The following is a 27,634-nucleotide window of genomic DNA, read 5'->3' on the forward strand; positions in this document are numbered from 1 at the left end:
GTAGGTATTTGAAATAAATTTGAAACTGTTAGCAAAATTGGCAGAAAATTTAACAAAAACGATCGATAATACTCGATGAAAAGTAAAATGTAAATATATAAAAAAATATGCCCTTAAAAAGAAATTAAAGTAAAAAAAAAATGAACGTCTAAATTTATAAGTGTATTTAGAAATTGAATGGAAATAAATGAAAAAAAAAAAAAAAATGTGTAAGATGAAATTAAATGGGGAATATTGTCAAAGTATCAAAGTATCATTGAGGGGGGAGTGTAGGGGGAGGAGGGGGTACACGTAATCGATGTAAGTGTCGTAAGTTGTACGAGAAGTACATACTCGATGAAAGATACTCGTGGCAAGTGAAGATCGGTTTTAAGAGAAGAGAAAAGAGTATCCCGCCAGAGAGATCCTGAGATCGCAAAAAGTAATTGCAGAAAAAGGCGGTCGATAAACGCGACAAAATGACGTTCTAAAGACTGCAGGACGGTGGTCCCGCGGATTTAATGAGGAGAACTCGCCACTGTAAGATACTCGGTGAATCGATATACGTACGCAACGGAATTCGCAGTTGGATAAAAGCTTGCTTGCTTCTTCTGCTTCTGCTTTTATCTTGGAGAGGACTTCTCTTTCGAAGCCGCTGTTTGAGACGATGATCGCGGAAGAAACGCTAAATACGAGAAGAAAACTGGCTATTTGCTGTTGCTGACTTGATACCATTCTTCTATATTTTTTATATAATTTTTTTTAACCCTTTGACTGCTAAGAGCGTATATACACGCTCTCACAAATCCATCAATATACGCCTTCTGTATTTTTTGTACTATAACACCTTTATTGCTGTATTACCGATTAATTTAACATGGAATTTATTGTGATATGTAACATAGCAACTAAATATTGGCAATTATTTCCATGTCGTTTAGTTAATTGCTTTTATATTTAAAATTCGTCTATTTTAATTTTATTATTTTTATAATTAGGTTAAAATTATTCAAATATCCTGTTAAAGTTATTATAAATACAGTGTTACATTATAAATTTTGTATTTTTTCTTTTATATTTAAATTACCGATTATTATTGAAGGAATGCACAAAATAAATGAAATAAATTAAAATAGGTTAAAAAATTACTTTAAAAAAATGTAAGAAAAAATTCATATTTTTATTTTATTTGCCATTATTATCTGTTTTGGTCAGAGTAGTCAATGGAAAAACAGTCACAGCAGCGACTGACATGTGAAAATCGCGCCGCAGTCAAAGGGTTAAGGTAAAGAAAGAAAGAGAGATAATTATTAACCCTTTGACTGACTAATATATATAGCGTATATACACGCTCTCACAAATCTATCAATATACACGAAAGGCGTAAATATACGCTCTCTGTATTTTTTGTACTATAACACCTTTATTGCTGTATTACCGATTAATTTAACATGGAATTTATTGTGATACGTAACATAGCAACTAAATATTGGCAATTATTTCCATGTCGTTTAGTTAATTGTTTTTATATTTGAAATTCGTCGTCTATTTTAATTTTACTATTTTTATAATTAGGTTAAAATTATTCAAATATCCTGTTAAAATTATTCTATTCTGTGTTACATTATAAATTTTGTATTTTTTCTTTTATATTTAAATTACCACAAAATAAATAAAGTGTAAATTAAAATAGGTTAAAAAATTACTGTAAAAAAATGTAAAAAAAATTCATAATTAAATTTTATTTGCCATTATTATCTGTTTTGGTCAGTAGCCAATAGAAAAACAGTCGCAGCTACTTCGTTCGAGAGCGTACCTCAGTCAAAGGGTTAATTCTCACGATAATAGTCAATTTCGATCGTACTATCTTCGTTGAATTATTATTGAATACGTAAGAAGGTTCACACGGTCCATAAAAAAAAAAAAAGAACAAAAAGAAAAAGAAAAGAAAAGGAAGCAGAAGAATAATACTTTCTGTACATTTTCCAAGAGGAAATAAAGGATAATCTAGTATCCGGTATCCATTGGCGGAAGCGGCAAATGAAATAGAAGGAGTTGCACTTTACGCGGTTATAAAAAAAGCCCCTGTCGGCGGTTTTTATTGGATAAAAAATGGTCGAATTCCGAATCGATAATCGAGAGCATCATACTCGGGGGAAATCGGTGTTAGGGCGAATAACGAGCGGATGATTACACAGTTGCCGTGAGCATAATGGCAAGGCCCAAGAACGTTAAAAGAGAAGTAGGGAAGGTAACGGGGTGAGGGTAAGATAACCGAGCCCTTATTCTTCTTCTTCTTCGATTATTATAGGCGCCATTGCACGAGCGTGTTATAACTAAAATGTAACTGATTCTAAGCCAATGGCCTAGCCACGTTGAATTATTATTTTCCTTTTAAATCACTAAAATTAAGTAACATGAGGATTGATTATTAAAATGGATAGGTGGGCCCGTACAAAAAAAAAGAACAAAAACTTTCGTATGCTGTTGATTTATAGAAAGACAAAATTATGAAATATTTCGAATTGTGTATAAATAATAAATAATTGAAAGAAGGTGTTCGTAGAGAAAACGATTCGAACCCGTAAAAGTCAGATTAAGATTAAGATTAAAAATAAAAATAAAATTCTAATATAACTGCAAAGAGGATGATTGTGGTGATGGGTGCATTTTCCGTGCACGAGAGCGCGTAAAACATGAACGGCTTGCATAATAAAAGCCTCCCTGTTGGGGATTGATCGATCGGAAGCGTTCGTCGCCGTTCCGAGAGGACACCGTTAGATCTTTTCATCGATTATTCCGGACGGAGGGACCATACTTCCTCTTTCGCGACACGCTGAACGTGGATACGGTCGATCGAGCCGCGAATAGAATAACATAAGTAGTAAAGTACGCGAGTAATGTTTTCATTCATCTTTCAGTCATACCGTAATAGTGCTTGGTATACGTTAAGTATACTGTTGATCAATTAAATAATTAACAGTACATCAAAATACAACGTTACATCCTATAAATAAATAATTTCTGATAGCTAAAAGATAATAAAGGCATGTCAAATTTTAAATTGATTGATCAAATGATTACTGAACACTCGATAGAAAAAATTCGGCATTTGTAAAACTTCTTCCTGTTTGCATTTACAGTTCACAATGATCACCGATTGATTACTATTTATTGTCACTCCTATAATAATAATAATAATAATAATAATTTCCTAATTTAATCGTTGATAGATTTAAATTACAAATTGTTAATTATAATAGGTAAAAGAGATTAAAAGGTGTATAAAGCAAAAAATGGTTTGTTACTTACACTCCTTGTTGCGATCCATGGCATGTTGAAGGGGCGAGTCGTCGACCTCCGCCTTAGGCGGCGACTGATTGCCTTCGGCCATTTCTGCTCCTGATACTGGAAGAACACCCGCGGTCTTCCTTCCTGCCACGTCGACAGTCGTTTTATCCTGCTGCGGCGAAACCTTCGTCGTACTTTTCTTACCGTTTCCACCGTCTCTGCAGGTCCAAGGGGAGATCAGACCGAAAGAAGGAGCAAAACGGGTGAGGTGGGGTGGGTAGGGGGTGGGGACCAAGTTTTGCGAATTAATCTTTCATACGTCTCTCTGCTTTGGGGGAGAAGAGACCCGAAGAAAGGAAAGAAATAAGGAAGGAAGGAAGGAAGGAAGGAAGGAAGGACGCGTAGGAACGCCGACAAAACAAAGTGTCGATCTTCGATCTTGGATCCTTCCTTCTCGAATAGAAGGAAAACAACCTTCCTACTTTTTTGTATATCCTTCGATCAAAGAATGATGGATCAATCGACACTACGAAACCTCCCTTATTTTATAACATCGATTTATCGATTTGATGAAACTTTCAAACAACGTCATTATCTTTCCACGTAAATGGGTATTAGATTGCAACGAAAGCGTTCCTTGTCTACTTGATAGATCAATCTATCGGATAGATCGGTTATTCATGAAGAATTCAAACGCTTATCGTTGGATCTTACTAAAGTTCAAACAAAATTACTCAGCAACTTGATCGTTGGTAAATAACTTGTTCCATGCACGCACAATCTAACTCTCTTTAGCATTTTTTGAATTTTGAAAGTAATATTTATGGGGGGGGGGGCTTTTTTTTTATTATTATTCGAGAAGGATCCAATATCGATATTGTTGAATATTAAGAAAAAAAAAATAAAAAAACAAATAAATACTCACCTATCTTCTTTGTTATCGCGTCTAGGGTCTTTCCTTTCCCTATCCTTTTCTTTAAAATTGTCAGCCCTTTTTGGCTTATTAGCTTTCAACTTGGAATCGCCCTTGGCGACCTTGTGTTCGAGGACACCGCTCGAGTCAGTCGCCACGTTGCTCCCGTTGTTCGTTCGAGATCCGGAAGTACTTGTCGACGTAGTAGACGTAGAGGCGGCACGACCGTTAGTATAATCCTAATTGTAAGAAAAACTTCTTCTCGTCATTTTTTTCGGCTTTCTAAAGTTCTGACAAGGGGAGGCCAAGAAAAAAAGAAAAAAAAAAAAAAGAAATAAGCATAAAGAAAAGGAACGAACACTTACCTTAAACCACTCCGGATAAATGGCGCTAATGGTATCGAGAAGATCCTGATCGAGCTGTATCCTCCAAAATGGGGAGCCGCTGTCCAACCTGTGGCCAGACTCTGAAATGGTAGAAAAATACGAGCCGGTGAAAAATGAGATTAGACACGAGTCGAAATAAAAAAAAAACAAACCAAACGAACAAAAAAAAAACATGAAAGGAGAAAGATGGATTCTTGGAGTAAAGCAACGGGGAATACGATGCTCGAGGAAGAGTTGAAAACAAGGATTGACCGGTAAGGACCTCTCCGAGTCATTCCCACCGCATAAGGGCTAATGGTCCCCCGTCGACCAATAGCCCGAAGGCGTATCAAAACCTCGCGGAATGCCGAGCAGGTAGTTCTTTTGCGCATTCCACGGGATTCCCTGCCTAATTTAAACGTTCGTTCCTACCGGTCGTGGTGGAGGGATCACCTCTGGACATTGCAGAAGCAAAAGACACAAGAGGCTCCGTAGTACTTCGGACTTCGTCCTACCACTGTTATACTACGTTGCTGCTACTTAAGGAGTAAGAGGAGAAATGGGAGGAACGAGGGACGGGGACAGGGACGGGGACGGGGGGAGGGGACACACGTCGTTACGACGACATTCTTAGGGCGGCCGACACGCGTGCCCTGCCTTCGTGATCGAGAATCGAACGACGAGAGGAGAGATCGACCTAAAAGGTAGACAAAGAAGAAGAAGGAAAAGATGCGGGCTCCCGCGGGACTTTCGGAATCGCCAGAAAACACGATGCATTCGCGATAACTGCTCGAACTCGTACTCTACCAATAACGAGAGATCGATTTAAGTCTCACTATAGTAGTTTATATATAGTTATTTTTTGTTCGTTGATTTATCATCAACGCGAATTATAAAAGTATGCAGATGGATGAACAATTCGAACGATCAACTAAATCAAAATTCGTTTAGAAATATGCAAACACCTTTTTTCTTTCTATCTTCGAAAAAAAAAAGTCGTAAAATAGTTTGGATCCTCGAACGATGTTTCTTAGCGTGGAATAAAAAAAGGAAGGATTCAACCTTAACCCAATAAATGATTAGTGTGGTTCCTTCATCGTGTAGAAAGGAGAAACGGAATAAACGGTCCAATCAGTATGCAAGCGCCGAACAATCTGCTGTAAATCACGTCGTGAATCATTCGCTGACATAAATCTAGTTTGGTCGATCAATACGCGCCTAACCGGTCGGACACATTAGTTAAACCTGGTACGTACATCGTCGTTTACAGGAGGAGCGCTCGTGCGCTCTCTCGTGTGCTCTCGCGCGCACGCTTCGATCTTCTGGTTAATACACAAAAAACTTTTGAACGACGGCGAATGGCCTAATAGCGCCGATTCTGAGAGTCCACAGAGAGATCATCGATCGATACATCACCCACCCGATGATCGAAGTCAGGCCCGGGGATATCGTAGATCCAAGATATCGTCAGACTTCTTAACAGAATACCCATCTTTTTCTCCCACCCCTTTTCATCTTACTTTTGCTTAATTATCTCGACCATTACGATCCTCGCATTATTATCGTTTCGTCATACACTCGTAGAATTAACGCTCTTTTATCGAGTGTTCTATAACTCGTTAAAGATCACGTATTTTCTTGACATTTTTAGAAAAAGATTTTTCCACACTTTTTCGGGTCAACGAATGTACACGATGATAAAAAAAAAAAAAGAGGAAGAAGATGGGAAGAAGGTTGCATAAAAAGGTCCATGGGGTTGCTACGAAAACAATAACAAATCCTTCCAGCCGGTTTTGCAACCCCAGAAATGAGAGGGGAGTGGGACAAGGGTTAGGACGATTGGAAGCGAGAGAAAGAGAAAAAATAAGAGAAAGAGAGGGAGAGAGAGAGAGAGGGAGACAGGAGAGATCGTTCGAGTCCCTCTCTCGAAGGACATATTCCGTGGAAGATACCGAATGCGAAATGCATTCCTCGGAAGCGGGCATGGCGCATCGACCGCCCGTCGAAATTCGGGCAAATAAATCTCGCGCTCTTCTCTCTCATTCTCTACTCTGCAGTATAGTAGCTCGTTCGGCGGCTCTGCACCTTTTTCTTCTCTCTCTCGCGATCTTCCGATCTCTTCGATCTACTCTCGTCGTACACACAGGCGTATCCCGAGGTTGGCGCTCCTGAAATTCAAGGAGGTGTATGAGGGGAAGAGAAGGGCCCGCGTACGCCCTTGCGTCTGGCCCAGAAGCGGCTCTACTCTGAGTCACTCTCTCTCGTCAGGCCCTCTTTTCTCTTCCTTGCTTGCTTGCTCTGCCTTTTCTCTTCTTCTTATTCTTCTTCTTTTCCTTTTCCTCCTCCTCCTTCTCCTCCTCTTGTCCGCCCAACTCTTGTCTCTTACCTTGCCATGCCTTGGCTTGCCTTGCCTTGCATTGGCTTGCATTGGCTTGCATTGCCTTGCGCGCTCGGTAGCCGCGAAAAACTGCGCGCTGCACTTCGGGAATGTCGTTGGCATGTACTGGGTGTTCCCCTTTGCCGCCGAGCTCCGCGACCGACAAGAACGGCGACGTCCAGTTTTCGCCCCCTTCCACCCTTTTCTCCATCCCCACCCTCACCCTCTTTGCCTTTCTTTATTTTTGTTTGTTTTCTTTCTTTTTTTTTTATTTTCGGGACCCCTTCGTTTTCGAGGAATCGCCGCCCGAACTCGGGGATCTTCCTGTTGATCCGTTTCTCTCTTTCCTCTCTTTTTTTTTTTTTCTTCTCGATCGGCGAATTTTCGTCAAACGATTTTTATAGTTGACGCGTTACGCGATAATATCATCGAGAGCTTTTGTCTGTGTTTGAGGGAATAGAAGGGGTGTTATTTTTCTTTGGTTTTACATTTATATGTTGTCTTTCTCTTTCCTTCGTGAAATTTTATTTACTCGTCTAATCTTTTCTCTTTGTTTTTTATTTATTTATTTTTTTTTCAAAGATACTTTAGAGATTTGAAGGTGCCAACGCGCGTTAACATATATATCGCCCACGCATCGATAAAAGATCGTTCGATAGGTTGAAAATGTCAAAAGTATCGTCGGATTATTTAGCATTTTTCGACGCGTCGGCGAACACGCCAGATTACAGGGTACCGAAATCGATCGAGTTGGGATCGAAAAGCTTTTACTTTTTCTTTATCTCTCTATCTTTCTCTTTTTCTTTATTCTTCTCTCTCTTTTTTTTTTTTTTTTTTTTTTTTACTACCTCGAGAAATAAACTATCCTCGACGACGATGAACGCGGGCGTAACCGACGTACGTCGTCGGTAACTTATTAATATTCATTGATCGTACCCAGTCGATCAATTATTTTCTTCTTTAAAGTTGAGTAAGATATCTCTTAATAAAATATACGATTTCGTAAAATACAAATATAATATAGATAAGCTATTTGGTTAATCGTCCTACGTAAAACTTTCCCCCTTTTCTTGTTTTTTTCTTCTTCTTCTTCTTTTTCTTCTAAATAATTATCATTAATAGAATTTTATTATAATAATTTAAACACCTTAATTAATCCTAAATTTATTTGAAAAATCCCAATATACAAATGCAGAATTTATTTTGTCATAAATTGGTAATTAATTTCAATTTATAAAAACCCATTTACAATGCTTTCGTAATGACCACAATTTGTATTTATATTTTTTTTATATTAGAATAAGAATGAGCTCAAAAGTGACATTTTCTAGTCTACTAACGATGTGAGAACCCTTCAATTTTACTTTGATAAACGGTAGAGGGATAGGATCGTTTTTTTACTCGTTATTGACGATTCATTTAATAGATAGTACTAAAGATCTGGGACTGCAAATAAGTGCGGAAAAAACCAAATATATGGTAACCGATATAGGCTTAGTACTGGAACTTTGGTCGTCCGGGATAAAACTTTTGAGCGGGTCAGCAACTTTAGGTATTTTTTGGATCGATCATACACCAGACGAACGAAATTAACGAAGAACTTAACACGTTGACGCCGGCGCCGATTTTCAGTGTCTGCGCTGTTGGGCGGCACTCGAATCTAAGATGCGCTTCATCTGGCGGTGCGTGATTTTTGCTTGTTCAAACCTAGACCAAGCGCGGGCCACCGGTGGTACGCGTCGGTGTGAACGTGTTAAGAAAAGAATCAATCTAAGCAATTCATGTTTTTATTCGATTAACAAATTACTCAGCTCGCGGTTGCTGTCTAGGCGATTGAAAATCAGGACATGCAGGACAATCATCCTGCCGGTAGTCCTTTATGGTAGCGAAACGTGGTGTCACTTGCGTTACGGGCCCAAAAGAAATTTAGGGTTTAGAAAATAAAGTTGTTTCGTAAAATGTTCGGTGTAAAACGCGATGAGGAAATGGGTGAATGGAGAAAACTCCATAACGTTGAAGTACATCGATTGTACAACAAACCGAACATTATCAACGTCGTCAAATCACGCCGATTAAGATGGGCTGGTCACGTGACGCGGTGCATGGGGGGGGGGATTGAACGGCGCACAAAATATTGGTCGGTATACCAAACGGGAAAAGACCACTAGGTAGACCAAGACGTAGATGGGAGGATAATATTAGAAGGGACCTGAAAGAAATAGGATACGAAGACCGCGAATGGAAGGATCGGGGACAATGGCCCCGGGATTTGGTATTTGCGGCAATGAACTTTCCAGTTCCTAATGCCAGTTAATAATAATAATAATAATAACAATTATATGTCATTTACGTATTCATTTCCCGTTCACGAAAAGTTCATATACTCAACACCAAAACTATCCTGAACGGAATCTTTTTCCGATTATTAATCGAACCCGAGCAAAGTATGTTTCTCGCGTAAAGGGTATGAACCACTCGCAGCGAGAAAATACTGGGAGGGATCCGGTTAAGAAGAAAAGAAGAGAAGAGAAGTGGTGTTCTCACAATAGCCGTGCTTTGCCGCTCATTAGAGGCCAGGTCAGGGGTCACTGGATACCGGCGCTTTGTGTTTTGGGCCCGTATGTACGTTACGTACAATGTCCACGCACGAGCTTCGCTGTTTCTTAGCGTTTCTTTCCCCCGTACGGTGTTACACGGTACCGCGAACTCGTCCTCTTTGTCCGAAAGTCAATAGCGTTAATGAATGAACCCCACGTGATATATAATACCCGTCTAACTTTTTATTTTTCTCCCTACCTCCCTCCCTCCCTCCCACCCTCCTTCACTCTCCTCTCTCTCTCTCTCTTTCTTTCTTCCTTTTTTATGTTTTTAATCGATCCTTTTCTGCCAATAAAACACACCCTACACGTTTTGAACGTTGCATCGTGAAAAATGACTTTCTTAATGAAACACCACAGGCACTGGCTCTTTTCGTAGCGTCCCACAGTCGATTCGTTACACAACGATACCATTCCGTGTAATTATTCAAATTTCTTTCGATTAAGTCGTGATTTCGTTCCTACGATTACCCGTCGATGATGTCACGTTTTAATTTGGTCGAATGAAAGAAGAAAAAGAAGAACAAGAAGAGGAAGAAGATTGTCCGAAGACAGATCGGACAATTTTCTTACTTCGATTATACTTCGATTTATTATTTTCAACGAAAGAACACACAAAAAAAAATTGAAAGAAAGGAACAAACAAACAAAAAAAAAGATTGACGATGAGAAAATATTTTTCATTGTGTACAAATGGGATGGAGATCGTAAAGAAGAAGGAAGAGTGGTGGTGTTGTTTCTTTGTTCTTGTTCGTTCTATACTTTCCTTCCTTCCTTCCTTCCTTCCTTCCTGTTTTAAGCAAGAAAATACGATTATAAATCGCGCGAGTTGTTTCTAAGAAGACTCTGCGTGTACACCGTATACACACTTGAAACAAACGAAAAGGGCGCAACACCATAGGGTGAAGGAAGAGGAGGAGGAGGAGGAGGAGGAGAGAAGGAACAAGTTGGACGATCTGCACGAGCTGTAAGTTCTCTCTTTTCCTGACGGTATGGGGCTCCACTTAACCCGTAACCCCTAGCTTCGTATATCTTGTCGACAATGCGCGCGTACCGATGAATTCAATACTTTTTCCCGCCACACCCTCCGAACTTCCTCAATAAAATTGACCCTGAGAAATACATCGTTTAGTTCAGCTCGATAGGACCTAAGTTGCCGATAATTCTTTCTATACTTTTGAATAGTATATTTGGTACCTTTAAAATGTATCATTAGCAATTACATAAAATAATGTTAGGTGTATCCACTTGGTAAGTTCACAATTGAAAGAATAGCATGACTAACAAGAACGTTTGTTTGTCAATTATAGAAAAAAATAAAAATGATCACATTGTTAATTATTCGTCAATTTTTATGTTACCAACTTGGAGTATGTAATTTTTTCATATTTCATATTTTAATCGTTTGACTGCTACGCGGCGCAAAAGCGTTGCGACCGTTTTTGTCTCGAAAACTGCAACGCAGCGCTTTTGTGCTACGAATTTCCGTGTGTTTTTGGTGCTCCGTGAGAGCACGCGTAATTTGTAACGAGAGTGCATTTTTATACATTTTAAAATAACTTTTTATCGTTTTTATATTATTATTTTAAAAAAATAACCATGTCACGTGTTATTATTTCGGACGTAAATATTATTACCGGGACGTAACTTACGACAATGTGCGGTGTGTAGCAACAAAAGGAGTGGGATCAAGCGATCCTGTCTTATTTGCGCTCGCTGTAAGAAAGGCCTTTACGCTATTTGTGCGACAAAACATAGTTGTTATACATAAATTTTTCATGTAACAGTCAGTGATCTTCCCTTAATCAAAATGATCCTTTACGCGCTGATCATAAGAGAAGATCAATAAAATTTAAGTTATTTTTTGTATAAATTTTAATTTTCAAAAAAAAAAAAACAACAATTTTATGTTTATTTTTTCTTATTCACAATCACAATTAACATTTTTTCTTTATAATACAAAAAGAATGATTAAAATTGATTGATATTTGTTTAAATGAGAGTGTTTTATTTGACAACATAATTTTTTTCCTTTAAAGAAATCAAAATATGTATCTTAGCACTAAAAAGATTAATTTGGTCGATATAATTATTACAACGAATTAACAAATGTTAAGTTTTAACGTAAACATATTATACATCAACAACATGCTGGAACTTGAAAATATTTGTAGATCGTTAGTAAAACTTTGTTAACTTTCAAGAGTCTATTTTCTCAATGTAGACTTCTGGAGTCAACTTCTCACGAGTTCGATTCATTTTGCACGATTTTCCGCATTCGACGCATTCCAATCATCGAATAAGATTGATTCGTAAACGTCGACGTATTAATAACCTATGAATTATATTGATAAGATTGCCGACGATTCGCTAAGAAATAATTCATATTACAACTAGTTACTCGTTGAAAAGTTATGATACGACGAGGAGGACAACGACAACTACAACGACAACGACAACGACCACGTTGTAACGAACGGTGAAAGTCTTGAACGTTCGCGGTCCAGGATGATTGATGTCGCGATCCAACGAAGGAACAAACTTCCCTTCACTTCGATGTTCATTCGAAACAAACAAAAAAAAAAAGAAAATTCCGTGTTTATAAAAGCCATATAACAGATTCGATAACTAGAACGATTATTTCTCGAGCACGACTATCTGATTCAAATTGAATTGATAATCTATTCAAAAATTATCGTCTAATAAATATCATCAATTCTGTTTGATACTAAAGAGTATTTAACAAAATAATATCCTATAACAATTTAGATGATACTCGATGATCTCTGATAGTAATAGAAATTGATTATCGAAGACAAATATAATATGTGTTTAATAGAGTTAGATCTGTTAATCGGATTGTCACGGTCCATATGTTAACGATAAGAAGAGGGCAATTACAAAGTGGTATTATAAAGTCGCGTGGTGTTTAGTTGTGAGTGTCTTGCACTTGGCAGCGGGTTTATAGTTGGGAATGACATCATCGACGATCTTCGACATACACCTAGCGCGTAATCGGTGGGCGAAGGCGTATCAGCTGTGTCGTATCTTATTTCCGTCTTATTCCCTTGTACTACCGCGTGCTCTCTCGAGCGTTCAAAAGATCAAGAGAAATAAAGAGAAAGAGAGAAAGAGACAGAGATATAGAGATTGCTAAAGGAGGAAAGAGGACAAGAGGGAAATGCGTTGGCGTTGGTTTAGAGAAAGAGAGAGAGAGAGAGAGAGGTACGCGCGAGCCGCGTGTGTGGGTCGCGTGTCGGTAATGTTAAGTTAGACCTACCTGGTCACATAACTAGCAAACCGTGTGACGACAAACACAGACATACACACACACACAAACATACATATACACACATGCGATTGGTACTTGGTTGCGATTCGCTACCGTCGCGCGCCTGCCTCGTTCCAGAACTTTCCTCTCGAATATTCGGAACACCGACGCAATCAAAGCGCCGTTCTCGAAAAGGATTTCTACACGTGGGACGAGAGAATAACGAAGGACAAACATCGAATAATAGTAGCTCCTCTTTTTCTTTATCACTACGATAAATCTAATACGATTTTTATTTAATTAATTTACAAGCGAGTAAACAACCCTTATCCATCAACTTATTATAGTTTCCTTTAATACGAGAGAAGAAGAAGAATTTAGATGAAGGTAGAGTTGCAGGTAGTAGCAGTACATTTACAACAACGATTACCCCTATCCATTTTTCTTCATTTTCTTCCTCTATTTTCGATTACACGTTGCAAATGATAAATGGTCAAGTATGCTTGTTCGAAGTAGTAAAAGTCGGCTGGTATGGTGGTATGCACAGAAGTCCAGGAGTAACAACACTGTTAGCAATTTGCTACTTGCCTAACCTAGCTAGCTAGCTAGCCTTCCTTCGTCCTTCTCATTAAATTTCCGAAACATCGTTAATATTAGCGAGATTATTATCTCGCGTAATAATCCCACTGATAATATGCTTAGAGTATTTATTCGTTTATTTCTATTATACCGACTTTTCCTAGTGTTAAAATATTTTTCTTGTCGAATATAAAAGTTCAGTGTGTACGAATTTTTAAGTTTATCTACAATTTTTCGATACAATTTATCATATAGTATATGTTAATAAAAATTATAGATACTTTTTATGATGAATTTTTATTAAGACACCCGTTATTGGCGCGTGTCAGACCATCGCAAAACGGACCCACTCTACGGGGGTGGCGGCGCACGTATGCTGTTGACCCGACGAGGACCGGTTCGGGTCATTCCTTTTTTTTTACTTCCCCCCACCCCCCTTCTTCATCGAAGGCCTCTTTTCTCTCCACCTTTAACTCCTCTTCTCTCTCTCTCTCTCTCTTTCTACGACGATATAGCAAGGTGTGACGTCACACGTGTGGAGGCGTGATAGCTTGTACACGCGTGCGTGGCTTGCGTGGGTCGACGCGTGTATTATCCAGGTGTGTACCTGCGAAAGGCCTCATCAACCTCTCTTACTCGATTGTGCGAAATATCCTTTGAGCATACTTAATAATCAAACTCAATATCCTTCTTTAAATTCAAACTATCAATTTCTACTTTTATTTGTTGTTGTTGTTGATGTTGTTGATTAAAGTAATCCATCTCTACTAACGTGGTGTACATGATTTTATCATCAATCGTAAATATTTTTACTGGTGCGTGTGTGTGTGTGATCCGATTTATTTATTATAATATTATTATGCATGAAATGTTAATTTCGATTGTTTTTTTTTTGTTTAAATTGAAAATAAGTTGAGTAAACGGATACTTAACCCTTACAGTGCACACTTGGAAAAAGTTCGTTAAAGTGCACTGTGGGTGTTTGACACCCCAACGTGTTTGAATGGGTCTCCTGAAGCCGCTATTTAATATTTAGACCTCGTAATTTTTTTCAAAGTTATTTGATACATCTTTTTTAAAAATAGAATAGGTTTTATACCCATTTGAATGAACACTAGATGGTACTAGACAAATAACCCATTTTTACGAATTCAGTACCGTTTTCGAGAGATCCAAAATTTGTTGGGGTGTCAAACACCAAGTTTGCACTTTAAGGGTTAATGCTTTGAGATTTAATACAAATCGTACATGTAGGAATGTACAAGAGTATAATATGGAAGATTTTAGAGTTAGATAATTGTGCGTGTGTGTTGATAATGAGATATGTACGTGAATAAATTAATTATTATTGCAAAATGCAAAGTAGTATACCGTATTACGCGATTTTCGTTGGTTTTATTTATTGCATAACTTATAATAATTACTTTACATTGTTTCACTTACGGCCGGCGATCGAATTGAATTTTTTTTTTCATAAATAGTTAGTTTACCATCTTAAAAATATGTCTGTAAATTTTTAGAATAAAATTTGACAGAATGAAACGAAACAGGAATGAAAAAGAAGAAGAAGAAGAAGAGAAGAAGAAGGAGAAGATGAAGAAGAAAAGAAATACGAAATAATCGATCTGGCATTTAGATGATGGAAATAAATTGCTAATTTTATACGTTTTACAGTCATTGAGATCTCGTTTAGAAATCTTCGATCGAGGATAAAGAAACGACTAATTAATAATTCCGTCGTATTCCACGGATTCGTTGTAAAATCGCGAATACGTGGTGTGTTTTTTCTTTTTTTCCCCCGACGTTTCGTTTCCACGAAACTTTAACTCTTCGGATATTTATTGAGAGAAAGAAAGAAAGAAAGAAAGAGAGAGTGTGTGTGTGAGAGAGAGTGAAAGAGAGAGAGAGAGAGAGAGAGAGAGATTTGTTCCCTTCGCATCTTTTCTATCGACGATAGAAGAAATGTAGGAATGCACGAGCGGTACGATGATCTTTCTTCTTGGAAATTGCTAAGGGCTAATAGAGTACAACTTGAAACTCACAAGAATCTCTTTCTCTCTCTCTTTTCTCACACTCTTTTTCTTCATTTATTTCTTTCTCCTTTCTCTTCTGCTTTTGTTTTGTTTTAAGCGAGTAGGATCCATCAAAATAAAAAATCAATTCGAATGATTATCATCAAGACATTATTTTTAATCACGAACGATCAACAATTTTTACGTTTCATATTTTTATATTTTTATTATTAAATATGTGCAAGTGACTATTGCGAAAGAGAGGATTACGATACGAGGAAGAGAAGGTCCTTGATAAATTCGAAGAAGCTCGAAGATTCGACCGACTCGTAACTAACACAACGGTCATGTTAATTACCTCGTAACTTACACCCACGAAAAATTGCAAGGATCTTCTTAGCTGAACCCAACGGGTGGTGGTGGTTCTTCGTTCTTCGATTAAAATCGTTGTACAATACTTTCTTTTTTTTTTTTAACCTATACCGATAAACTTAAGATTTTCGAGTCACTTTCGAATTTTGACTAATTTTAACATTTAGCCGACCGATCGGGGAGATCTCCGATATTGACCTTAGCAACGCGTTTTTTTGTTTTCGTTTATTTATCTATATTTCTTCTGTGCACGTTTTTGTAATTGAACTCCTCCAAAATGGCTGAACCGATTTTAATGAAATTTTGTGTGTTTCTTCAGGTGGATTTGATAATGGTTTAGCGTTACAATTCGATCCAATTTAAGTTGTTTATTTAATTAATTTTTCATTTATAAATTGTTATGCGAAAAGTTTATAGATAGAAGTTAGACGATATTCGAGTCGATAATCGACGTCATTCGATTCCAGTTTGTAAATCGTGTGCTAATTGAAATATTACATTAAGATCTAATTAGTGTTTGAAGAAGTTACTCAATTGACACTTCTGTCAAGATTTAGAAAATCCGTGCTTTTATCACGGTCAATTATATGTTGCGTGTTCCAGGGTTGGAAAACCATCGAATTTGTTTGTGTATACTCCTAAAGGATCAACTAAAAATATTGTACATCCAATGGCATTACGATGAATTAAGTTTTTGTTTCAACTTTGTCAACTTTTATTAAAATAAGTTTACGTGAATAATAATTAGACTTCATTGAACAGTTTAAAATTATATTAAATGAACGTATCAGTCTGATTCTAAAGAAGTTTTCACGTTAAAAAAGCCACAGAAACTTGTGGCTGGGGCATCCCTAGTAATAAATAATTTTCAAACTACTTTGATTTCAAATACCGCATATCAGTCCGCGTCACTTTGCGAAACCTGCATGGTGGAAATACTACTTTCGAATAAAGCATAAAATAATAAAGTAATAACTGTAATTAACAAAAACAGAAAAGAAACGGTTAGCTTGTGCATTTAGGGTTTTTCCGTATATTGGTTTGTTGAATAAAACGATGAATGTCTCCTCTGATAGGGGGGGGGAAGGGAATAAGGTGGGGAGAGATAGATTTTCGAAAGAGGAGGAGAAAGAGAAAAAGAAGAAGAAGAAGAAGAAAGAAGACGGACGTCTCAATCGAATCGCGGAACGTTCATGGTGGTCGACAATGCCGTAGCAATCGCGTATATATCCCTCATGAGTCGGTGTGTTCACGCCTGCTAATCACCCGGAGTTCAGAGCTCGTACAAGGGTGATTAATGAATCAAGACCGTCCCGGGTACCGCGGGACAAAGTTACGAGCGAACCTACCGCAGCCCTATATCAATCCTGATTTCCTGAGGCTGGTCTCACAAAGGAGCCCTTCTTCTTCTTCTTCTCTACCTTTACCTCCTTTACCTCCACCTTTATTTTTTTTTCTTCTCTTGGTCCATCATGGATTCCCCTAGTACAATACAAGAAGGAACGTTCAAGCATGCATCAAGCAGTTCCGGCAATTCGTTTCTTTTTTCGGTTAACATAAGAACCAAATTATATTAATGATTCGTCCAAAAAATACGGGGTTCATTTTTGATTATTATTATTTTTTTTTTAAATTATTATTCAATTAGAATACGAATAAAATTATGAGCTTGTATTTATGAGTAGTAATACAGTAGGGATTCCTCGTATAACACGACAAAAATATTACGACTATCGTTCTTATATAAACGCGTTGCACAATCAATGTTTGAGAAAATTTACTGCATTTTAAAATTATAATTTGTTTTTTTTTTTTATTTTTAATCGAGAATCGCATCGTTGTCCTTCGGTAGTTGGCAATATTTTCTCTTTCGCAATTTTTTTTATCTTCTTTTTGATTTTTATCCTTCGAACATCACATTATTGAGAATGGTTAAAATTTATTGTAGAATATTTAATATTTAATTCTCGTAGTTATCGTATAATTCTATAAAAAAATATAAAATCATAATTGTAAAAAATCTCTACAAAAAAAAAAAAAAAGAAAAAGAAATCAAATCATATCAGTCGAGAAAAATATTCCAACGACGAATAAACGTACAAGAAACCGTGTTATACGAGAATCTACTGTAATTTAAAATGATCAGATAAAAAAGAAGTTGTACGAAACCATATGGTGTCAGATTTCGTTCAATTAGTATTCTCGTAATAATACGAATAATTTTAAATATAATGTGTATATTTAAAACTATACTAAAGTTAAAAGAAAGAAAGGAGAATTTTGAAGATTTAATTCTCAGAATTTTCGTGATGGTTGGGGGTGGTAGAGAGGAGGAGGAGGAGGAGGACACACACGAACGAAAGAAACGAAAATGCGTGAAACGATTTCTCACGGTCTCTCGGTAGTCAAGTTACGAGTTCGTTTCTACTCTCTTTCTTTCTTTCGTTTTTTCTTCTCACGCACTCACGCATGCACGCATACACGATGGAACATTGGAGGAATAAGATAGAGTACCGGCAGTTTCTCCGATTCACTTAAACGTGACGAACGCGCTTTGCGAGACCCTAATTTACAGCTTTTATCCGGACATGGCACGCGTCCCGATGACCTCCGAACACGCGCGCTCCTTACGATCTTTTGAACACCCGCATATAATACGGTAATTCCTCCTTTCGATCTTCTTTTTCTTTTTAAATCCTTTTTTTTTCTCTTACATCTTTTTCAAGGTAATTACTCGAACGTTATCGCGATATGCTGAATAACGAGAGAGAGAGAGAGAGAGAAAAGACGGGGGACTTTAATTCTTTCTTTCCCCCCTTTACTCGAAGAAAAAGAAAAAGAAGAAGAAGAAGAAGAAGAGAGAACCCTTTCCCTTATATTTTTTTCTCTTTCTTTCTTTCTTTACTTTCGGCCGAAAAAAGAAAAAGAAAAAAAAAAAAAGGAATAGACGGTAAGAAAGAAGCTAATTATGCGCCGTACGAAGGAAGATTTATCGCACAAGTATGTTTTCCATGTTGCGTGTGGTTCACCTACGTGTCTAACCCTTTCTCTCTCACTGTCTCGCCTTCTTTTTTAGCCCTCCTTCTCGAGAAAGCTCCCCTTCCCCTCCACCCTACCACCTACTTTGGTACTACGCGTGGGCGTTTCCTGACGACTCAATATTACAACTGCAAAAACACACAAGCTTGTGTATGGGAACGCGATAAGAGAAAGACGAATAAGAATAAGAATAAGAAGAAAACGACGAAGATGACGATGACGACAGTGATAGTCGTAGTGATGATGGTAGTGGTGATGGTAATAGTAGTGGTTGTAGCATTGCCAATAGTATCCATGACTCGTACGTACCATCAGGGAAAGAAGGAAGATAAAAGAAAGATAGGACTGATAGTAGAAAAAGGTAAAACTGCGTAAGCAAAGAGAGGGGGAAAAAAGAAGGCCAACAGAACTGTGAAGAAATAAAGAAGGAAAGAAAAAGGACGTTGTAGTAGTGTATAGTTGTTCCGAGTAAGTATGCGGAGGCTTTAGTGGGTACCTTAACCTCGGCAAAGTTACGAGGCGGTAAACTTTCCACGTCAAGATTCAGGAATACCAAGCCGAGCCGACAGGATAAACAATCTCTCCCACGCTGGGATAACCGATCGATGCTAATGAAAGGGTTTTCTCGAGATAGATCAAGAGAGAGAGAGAGAGAGAGAGAGAGAGAAAGATTCACGATTTTATATACTATCAAGATTTTCATCATTTATTATCCTTCATTATTTCATTAATAATTATTAGAATTAAATTTTTTATTTATATCTTTCGAAATCACGAATACTAAAGACTCGATATATTGTGGGGTTCAGACACAGAGAAATATAAAGATGATAAACTGATGATGAACTGAAATATATGTGTGTGATAGTTTATTTAAATAATTATGATGTGATGTCGAGCGTTATTTATATAAGTTTACAAAAAGTGACGTGGTTACAAAAATACAGAATACAAAAGGGTTACAAATATAAGACCGACTGTGTGTGACTGATTTGCAGAATAACACACAGACAGATACAGATGGATTAACTGAGGACTGAAGACTGTGGACTGAAGATTGAGGACTAACTAAGGACTGATACAGACTGACCACTAAAGACACTTTCTTACTTCTTTCCACATATTTATATCAGAAATGAGCTACACCCCTTTGGAAGGAGATTATGAATCTTATTGACCAATAGCAAAAGAGTACACCCCGTATAGTCAACCGATGGGTACAGTTTATGTTTTTTAGCTAAAGATCGTAGTGAAAGATCATGCATAAAGGAACTTCGTTTCAAATAACGGATTAATTGTTTCTCCTTACGTGTCACACGTGTTTCCATAGAAATCTGAAACTATCCGAGAAGGACCCGACACTTGCACAAAGGGTTTTCATCGCACCAGTAGGTCCCAATTATTCTTAAGTTTTGTTTTATGGTTTTATAGCCTTCGTAAATCTTTTCTTTTAGTCTCTGAATAGCGTTCTCCTTTTCAAAAAATAGAATATAAAGAAAAGAACTAAATACTAGTTTATTTTCCTACAATATGAATTTGTTTTCAGATAATAACAGTAGCTGATGAGAATATTATATATCACGAATTATATTTTATATTATAATTAAAACAATTAATAATAATTATTATATTTGCTTGATTCTGTAGTATCCAGAACTTGTTTGTAATAAGTATAATTAGTCGATAATTTATAAAATGATATGCAGTTTATTTTGTTGTATTTCTTTAGTGTGGTAGAAGAGATTTTTCTACGTCGAGAGTGGAGATTTGAATGCCTGGGGAAGACAGATGTGCAAAATAAGGAGATGTCGATGCTAGGTTTTAGAAAATTAATACAGACCAGAGATTAGAATGATATCATGTGTACAATAATTACGATAATTAAAATAATAATAATAATAATAATAAATATACTAGCAATTTAAAAATTAATATAACAACGGTAGTAGTAGAAGATATAAAACGTAAAATAAAAATATAACAGCATTGTATTTCGTTATAATTAAAAGAATTGTAAATTGTTGTAAAAAATTGGCATCCTTTATTTTTTTTTTTTACGTCGAGAGTGGAGATTTGAATGCCTGGGGAAGACAGATGTTCGAAATAAGGAGATGTCGATGCTAGGTTTTAGAAAATTAATACAGACCAGAGATTAGAATGATATCATGTGTACAATAATTACGATAATTAAAATAATAATAATAATAGTAATAAATATAACAGTAATTTACAAATTAATATAACAACGGTAGTAGTAGAAGATATAAAACGTAAAATAAAAATATAACAGCATTGTATTTCGTTATAAATAAAAGAATTGTAAATTGTTGTAAAAAATTGGCATCCTTTATTTTTTTTTTTTACGTCGAGAGTGGAGATTAGAATGCCTGGGGAAGACAGATGTGCGAAATAAGGAGATGTCGATGCTAGGTTTTAGAAAATTAATACAGACCAGAGATTAGAATGATATCATGTGTACAATAATTATGATAATTAAAATAATAATAATAATAGTAATAAATATAACAGTAATTTACAAATTAATATAACAACGGTAGTAGTAGAAGATATAAAACGTAAAATAAAAATATAACAGCATTGTATTTCGTTATAAATAAAAGAATTGTAAATTGTTGTAAAAAATTGGCATCCTTTATTTTTTTTTTTTGACGTATATCGGGTCTCCATTGTTCCAGGTTTTGGTAGACAAAGTGCAAAACTCTTACAAAGCCGAAGAAAAATAATCGTCTTTAAAAAGTATAGAAGGAGAAAAATGAGTTCGACCCGTTGATCTCTCTGTGGTTACGCGACTGGAAATAAATCGCTTCGCGGCAAGGTAGAAAGGTGTATAAGGTTGGTTGTGCGCGAAACGGTGTTGCTGAATGCATCGTGGATGAATATAAAATTACTAATGATATCGATAGCGATGATGCATTTTGTTGATGGTTGTTGTTGTTGTTGTTGTTGTTGTAGTAGGTATACTTTGGTTTATAATTCAATGGGTGTATTTATCGTACGATCTGTTCTACCACCAACTCGTAAATTATTCTATGGATAGCAAGAGAAGCAACCGTGTGTTCGAAGAAATTTGATAAATCAATCATACGGATTTGCTGATTGTAAGAAAAAAAAAAAAGAAAACAAAAAACATTTTGTTATCGAGACTCGAACAAAGGTATAGGAGAACGTGTTGAATTTAAACGTTTCTAAGTCCTAGATGATACATTGAAACAAGATATATTTGATAATAGCGAATGAAGTACAACATGTTAGACGTTTAGTTCTGATAGCCTAGTTAGATATCGTTAGATCAAAAAAGAGAAACACGGAGAAAATAAAGATTATCAAGAGAGAAACATACGTGTGAGAGGATCGTTGTGTGTTTATTTTCGAACGTCTGTTAAGGGGGTCCGATTGAGCTGTCAGGTTGTAGATTACATTTGTCATAAGCCATAAGTGTCTTTCGACTTTTAATCTCCAATCACCTGAGTTCAATTAGAGAGAGAGAGAGAGAGAGAGAAAGAGAGAGAGAAAGAGAAAGACAAAGAGAAACTATATCTCAATCTGGTGTCACATTCTATAGTATGGTTCAGAAATAATCACGTACGATTACGTTGAAATGGAATTTAATTAAATCGAGATTATTTAGAATGCCTGGAGGTTGAATTTTGTATAATAGAAGATTAATAGAAACTACGTTGTTCGTTGTAAATCGATAAATAGAAATCGAGATAGTTACGCAATAAAATTCTTCGGTTGAAAATAGTTAAGTGGAAATAAATAGGGGGAGCTATGCGCAATTGTAAGTATCTATTCTTACAATTCGTTTTTCTTAGAGAAGACGAGGTTAAAGTTCGAATAGCGTCGATCGTAGATCTCGATCGTTGTTGTTGGATCGCATTGATCGTCATCGTGAATTGGCAGGACGCCTTCTTAGCGGCGTGTCTTAATCATCATCGTCTTGAGTCCCGTCGGCGCCTCGTACTCTCTGCCCTATTGTTCGCGCTTCCGTCAACTGCTGCTAATTGCGAACTATAATTAATGATCGCGTGTCACGAACTCGATCTTCCATCTCTCCTCTTATCGAACAATGTTACTTCAATGAATAATCGATTTCTAGGAAGAATAAAATAAGTAATTAAAGTCGAACCAATATTTCTTTCTTTTTTTTTTTTTACGTTTAGGAGTAGATAAAAAAAAAAATTCGAAAAAATTTACCCTTCAACCTTACCCTGTTTCATTTGGTATTTACACGAACTATATTTATACGAGTACAATTGAACTTAGGTTTGCTAGAAAATAATTAGTTTTTTGTAATACATAGCACTCGCAATAAATAAAATGAATTATACAAATTGAAATATAAAATATTAATTAAATTATTTTATATTATATTTATACTAGTATTAATGTAGGAGGTTTTAAGTGTCGCAGATGTATACGAAAAACTAGTATTCAGTTCTTTTCTTTATATTTTATTTTCTGGAAAGGAAAATTCTATTCAGAGACTAGAAGAAAAGATTAGGAAGACCATAAAACCATAGATAAACCTAAGAATTATCGGGATTTATTGGTGCAATGAAAACCCTTTGTGCAGTGTCGGGCCCTTTGAGGAATTTTGGATTCTTATGTAAACATATGCAATATATATATACCATAAAAATAGATAACATTCCGATTTTCTAGATGAAGTTTCTTTATGCATAGTTTTCACTACCAAAAACCATAGGCTTTACTCGTCGGTGGACTACGGGGGTGGATCCTTATGCTATTGGTCAATAAAATTCGTAAGCTCCTTCCCTTTCCAAAGGGGTGTAGGTCATTTCTGATATAAAATACGTGGAAAGAAATAAGAAAGCAGTCGCAGCAGTAGTCGTAGTCGCAGTCGCAGTCGCAGTCGCAGTCGCAGTTGCAGTCGCAGTCGCAGTCGCAGTCGCAATTGCAGTCGCAGCTGTAGTTAGTCATCAGTCATAACAGTCACAGTTGTATTATAAGAATACAGTCGCTCATCTAAATTGTAATCGTAAGATTGTGAAACTATTATTGTACTTTTTCTAATACCTGATTTAAATAAATCTTATTAGTAGGATTAAACTGAGTGTGTGTTCACCTCGCACCTGTCACCCTAAATAAAATTCTCAAAAAAAAAAAAAATTGTATTTTCGTTTTACGGAAAACTCGTAAACCAAGTTTATTCGCAATTCAAAGGTTTAAACATGTCAGTATATATTTTTCTATTCTTTGTTCTCGTTTTTAACGTTTACATCAACAATGAGAAATTGATGTTGAGAATGAATACGTTTATCGGAATCCTGGTGATGCTAGCATAAATCCGCGAAAACGTTTATCGCCCACGATCCTTTCGATAGATTACGATAGATCGACCAATGGAATCTCGTAGATAGATCTTTCCGCCATCTTAGAGGAATCGTCATTGCTATATCACCATTGCCATCGCCATCATACCAATCACTGTCACGAAATATGTAGAAAACGACCAAGTGTGAGAGAGAATGGGAGAAAAGAAGAGAAAAAAAATATTAAAAAAAAAATAAATAAAAGGATGGATGATGGGCGTTCCAGTTCCCATTGAACGGCAACTCCCTCCACCCATTCGGTCCCATTTTTCACGATCCTTCCTTCCTTCCGCCTACGAAACACATTCTCGATTGTGATTTGTGATCGAACAGAGCAAAACACGATTCTAACGTTGTCATTCCTCGAATATTTTTTTCATTCAAGTTTGTACATTCAAATATTATCTACTGCATTTATTTCTTAAAGAAAAAAAAATAAAAAAAACAAAAAACATGTGTGTGGTCAAAAGTGAACATTCTTATTATCATGTGGAAAAATAATCAAATGATTCGAATGTATATTAAATGTTCCTAAAAATCATAAACCGTTATGGTTAATAAATATTTCCTTGAAAGTAAAAATAATGCAAAGTACATTTGTTTAAAAATAATATATTTATGAATAAAATTCGGATATTAAAAAATTTCAATCTGATATATTACCAGATCAAAATTTTCAATTCAAACTCATCACTGATAAGGAGCGTTAAAAAGAATGTATTTTAAATAAAACAATCAAAAATATTAATAAAATACACTTTAAATGTTTGATTTACCTTAATTCGTTCTTAATTAACCGAAGGAAACGTGTATTGTTGTTTAAAAGTACGGAATTATTGATCGGAGTACCGTCCTCTTCGAAATTCACCTTCGGACTGGCACGTTGTCCTCTATACAAATTCTTATATTTAATATTGTTTATATGACTTTCCGAACGTTGCGCATGTGTACAACGGTAATAATATTCCCAATAAAGATAATTTAACATTGTAACAATCAGATTTTAACATTCTTTTCATTCTAACGTAATTATTTTATCGCGCCTGCGCAGTGATGACTAAGAAGGTGAAATATTCCTGTAAAATAAGTAGAGTGTATTAGAATATTAAAATAATTGTTAATTAATCGAAGGAAACGTGTATTAATGTTTAAAAGTACGGAATTATTGATCGGTGTACCGTCCTCTTCGAGATTCACCTTCAGACTAACAAATTGTCATCTATGAAACTGCATTTACTCAATGTGGTTTATATGACTTTCCGAACATTGCGCATGTGTGCAACGGTAATAATATTCCCAATAAAGATAATTTAACATTGTAACAATCAGATTTTAACATTCTTTTCATTCTAACGTAATTATTTTATCGCTCCTGCGCAGTGATGACTAAGAAGGTGAAATATTCCTGTAAAATAAGTAGAGTGTGTTAGAATATTAAAATAATTGTTAATTAATCGAAGGAAACGTGTATTGATGTTTAAAAGTACAGAATTATTGATCGGTGTACCGACCTCTTCGAGATTCACCTTCAGACTGACAAATTGTTATCTATGAAACTGCACTTACTCAATGTGGTTTATTTGACTTTCCGAACATTGGGCATGTGTGCAACGGTAATAATATTTCTAATAAAGATAATTTAATATTGTAAAGTTCTTATTTCAGTATTTTTTCTATTCGAATGTAATTATTTTATCACTCCTGCGCAGTGATAACTTCGATGGTTAAACTGTTCTGTAATGTAAGTGGAGTGTATTAGAATATTGAAATAATTGTTAATTAATCGAAGGAAACGTGTATTGTTGTTTAAAAACACCAAGTATATGATAGGAGTACTGTCCTCTTCGAAGTTCACCTTCGGACTGGCACGTTCTCCTCTATACAACAGTAATAATATTCCCAATAAAGATAATTTAACATTGTAACAATCAGATTTTAACATTCTTTTCATTCTAACGTAATTATTTTATCACACATGCACAGTGATGACATCGAGGGTTAAATTTACATGTAATATAAGAAGAGAGCATTAGAATATTAAAATAATTGTTAATTAATCGAAGGAAATGTGTATTGATGTTTAAAAGTACGGAATTATTAATCGGTGTACCGTCCTCTTCGAAATTCACCTTCGGACTGGCACGTTGTCCTCTATACAAATTCTTATATTTAATATTGTTTATATGACTTTCCTAACGTTGCGCATGTGTACAACGGTAATAATATTCCCAATAAAGATAATTTAACATTGTAACAATCAGATTTTAGCATTCTTTTTATTCTAACGTAATTATTTTATCGTGCCTGCCCAGTGATGACTAAAAGGGTAAAATATTCCTGTAAAATAAGTAGAGTGTATTAGAATATTATAATAATTGTTAATTAATCGGAGGAAACGTGTATTGATGTTTAAAAGTACGGAATTATTGATCGGTGTACCGTCCTCTTCGAAATTCACCTTCAGACTGATATAGTCCTCTATGAAAGTTCTTCTATTCAATGTTGTTTACATGGTTGTCCGAACATTGCGCATGTACATAACAGAAGTAATCTATCTAATAAATAGAATTTAAGATTGTAACGTTCTGATTTTAACATTTTTAGGAGAACGGCCAGTCTGAAGGTGAATTTCGAAGAGGATGGTGCTTCGAACTTATACTACGTGCTTTTAGAATACAAATTACAATTCCTTCGATTAATTAACAATCAATTAAGGTAAATCAAACATTCTAATATATTTTACTTATTTATTGATTATTATTTGTATGATTTCACAGATGATTCATATATATAATATAAATAATATTTATTCTTCTATACTTTATCTGAATCTTTTTGCCTATTTATCTTTCTCGTCTTCTCTTTTCATGTCGTTTTATAAAATTTTTATTGTTTTACTTAAATAGTAAATTATTTGAAAAAAAATTAATCTCCATTGATAACTTCCGCGAATAGTAAAAGACAGATATTCAATCACATTTTTCCTTACAAACATTCATCAATAAAATCTCTAAAAGGCTAACTATGATTCAATGTTTCAATATACAACGAGATCGATTAGAACAACAACAACGAATAGCAGATACAATAAAAATAATAAGAAGAAGAGAACGAAGACGAAGGTGAGGATAAAAAAAGAGAGATGATAAAAAAAAAAAGAAGAGAAAAATCAAAGACGTAGTCTCGTCTCGTTAGCGGTTCTCGTTAGCACGACGATAATTCTCTTGGGACAGAGTCGCGAAGCTACAAAAGGAGCAGCAACAGCAGCCTCCGGGATAAGAAAATGGATAAACAACAAACGCGGCAAATAGTATAAGCAAACACGCCAAGATTTATTAAGAGTTAGTATTATTTCGTATTAAAAACAATGCTAAAGAGATCCTAGATGTTTTTTTTTTCTTTTTTTTACATGAGCTACATGAATTTCTAACATAAGTTGAATGAATCGAGATGATAATGAAAAGAAATAAAGAAAGAAAAAA

General features: G+C 35.7%; 1 protein-coding gene across 3 annotated transcripts in view; it reads right to left on the reverse strand.

The window, feature by feature from the left end:
• LOC107070836 (Myocardin-related transcription factor) overlaps positions 1–27,634 on the reverse strand; it is a 246,156-nt gene that overhangs the window by 73,942 nt on the left and 144,580 nt on the right. For all 3 annotated transcript variants that reach the window (XM_089174530.1, XM_015329368.2, XM_089174531.1), the window contains exons 2-4: positions 4,549–4,649; positions 4,196–4,422; positions 3,292–3,488 (exon numbers count right to left, since the gene is read on the reverse strand). In XM_089174530.1, coding sequence (XP_089030656.1) covers positions 3,292–3,488; positions 4,196–4,422; positions 4,549–4,649 — 525 coding nt within the window. The remainder of the gene's footprint in view (positions 1–3,291; positions 3,489–4,195; positions 4,423–4,548; positions 4,650–27,634) is intronic.

Source organism: Polistes dominula, unplaced genomic scaffold (genome assembly GCF_049000335.1).
Source record: "Polistes dominula isolate Pdom_NZ unplaced genomic scaffold, Pdom_raw_medaka contig_68, whole genome shotgun sequence".
NCBI lineage: Eukaryota > Metazoa > Arthropoda > Insecta > Hymenoptera > Vespidae > Polistes > Polistes dominula.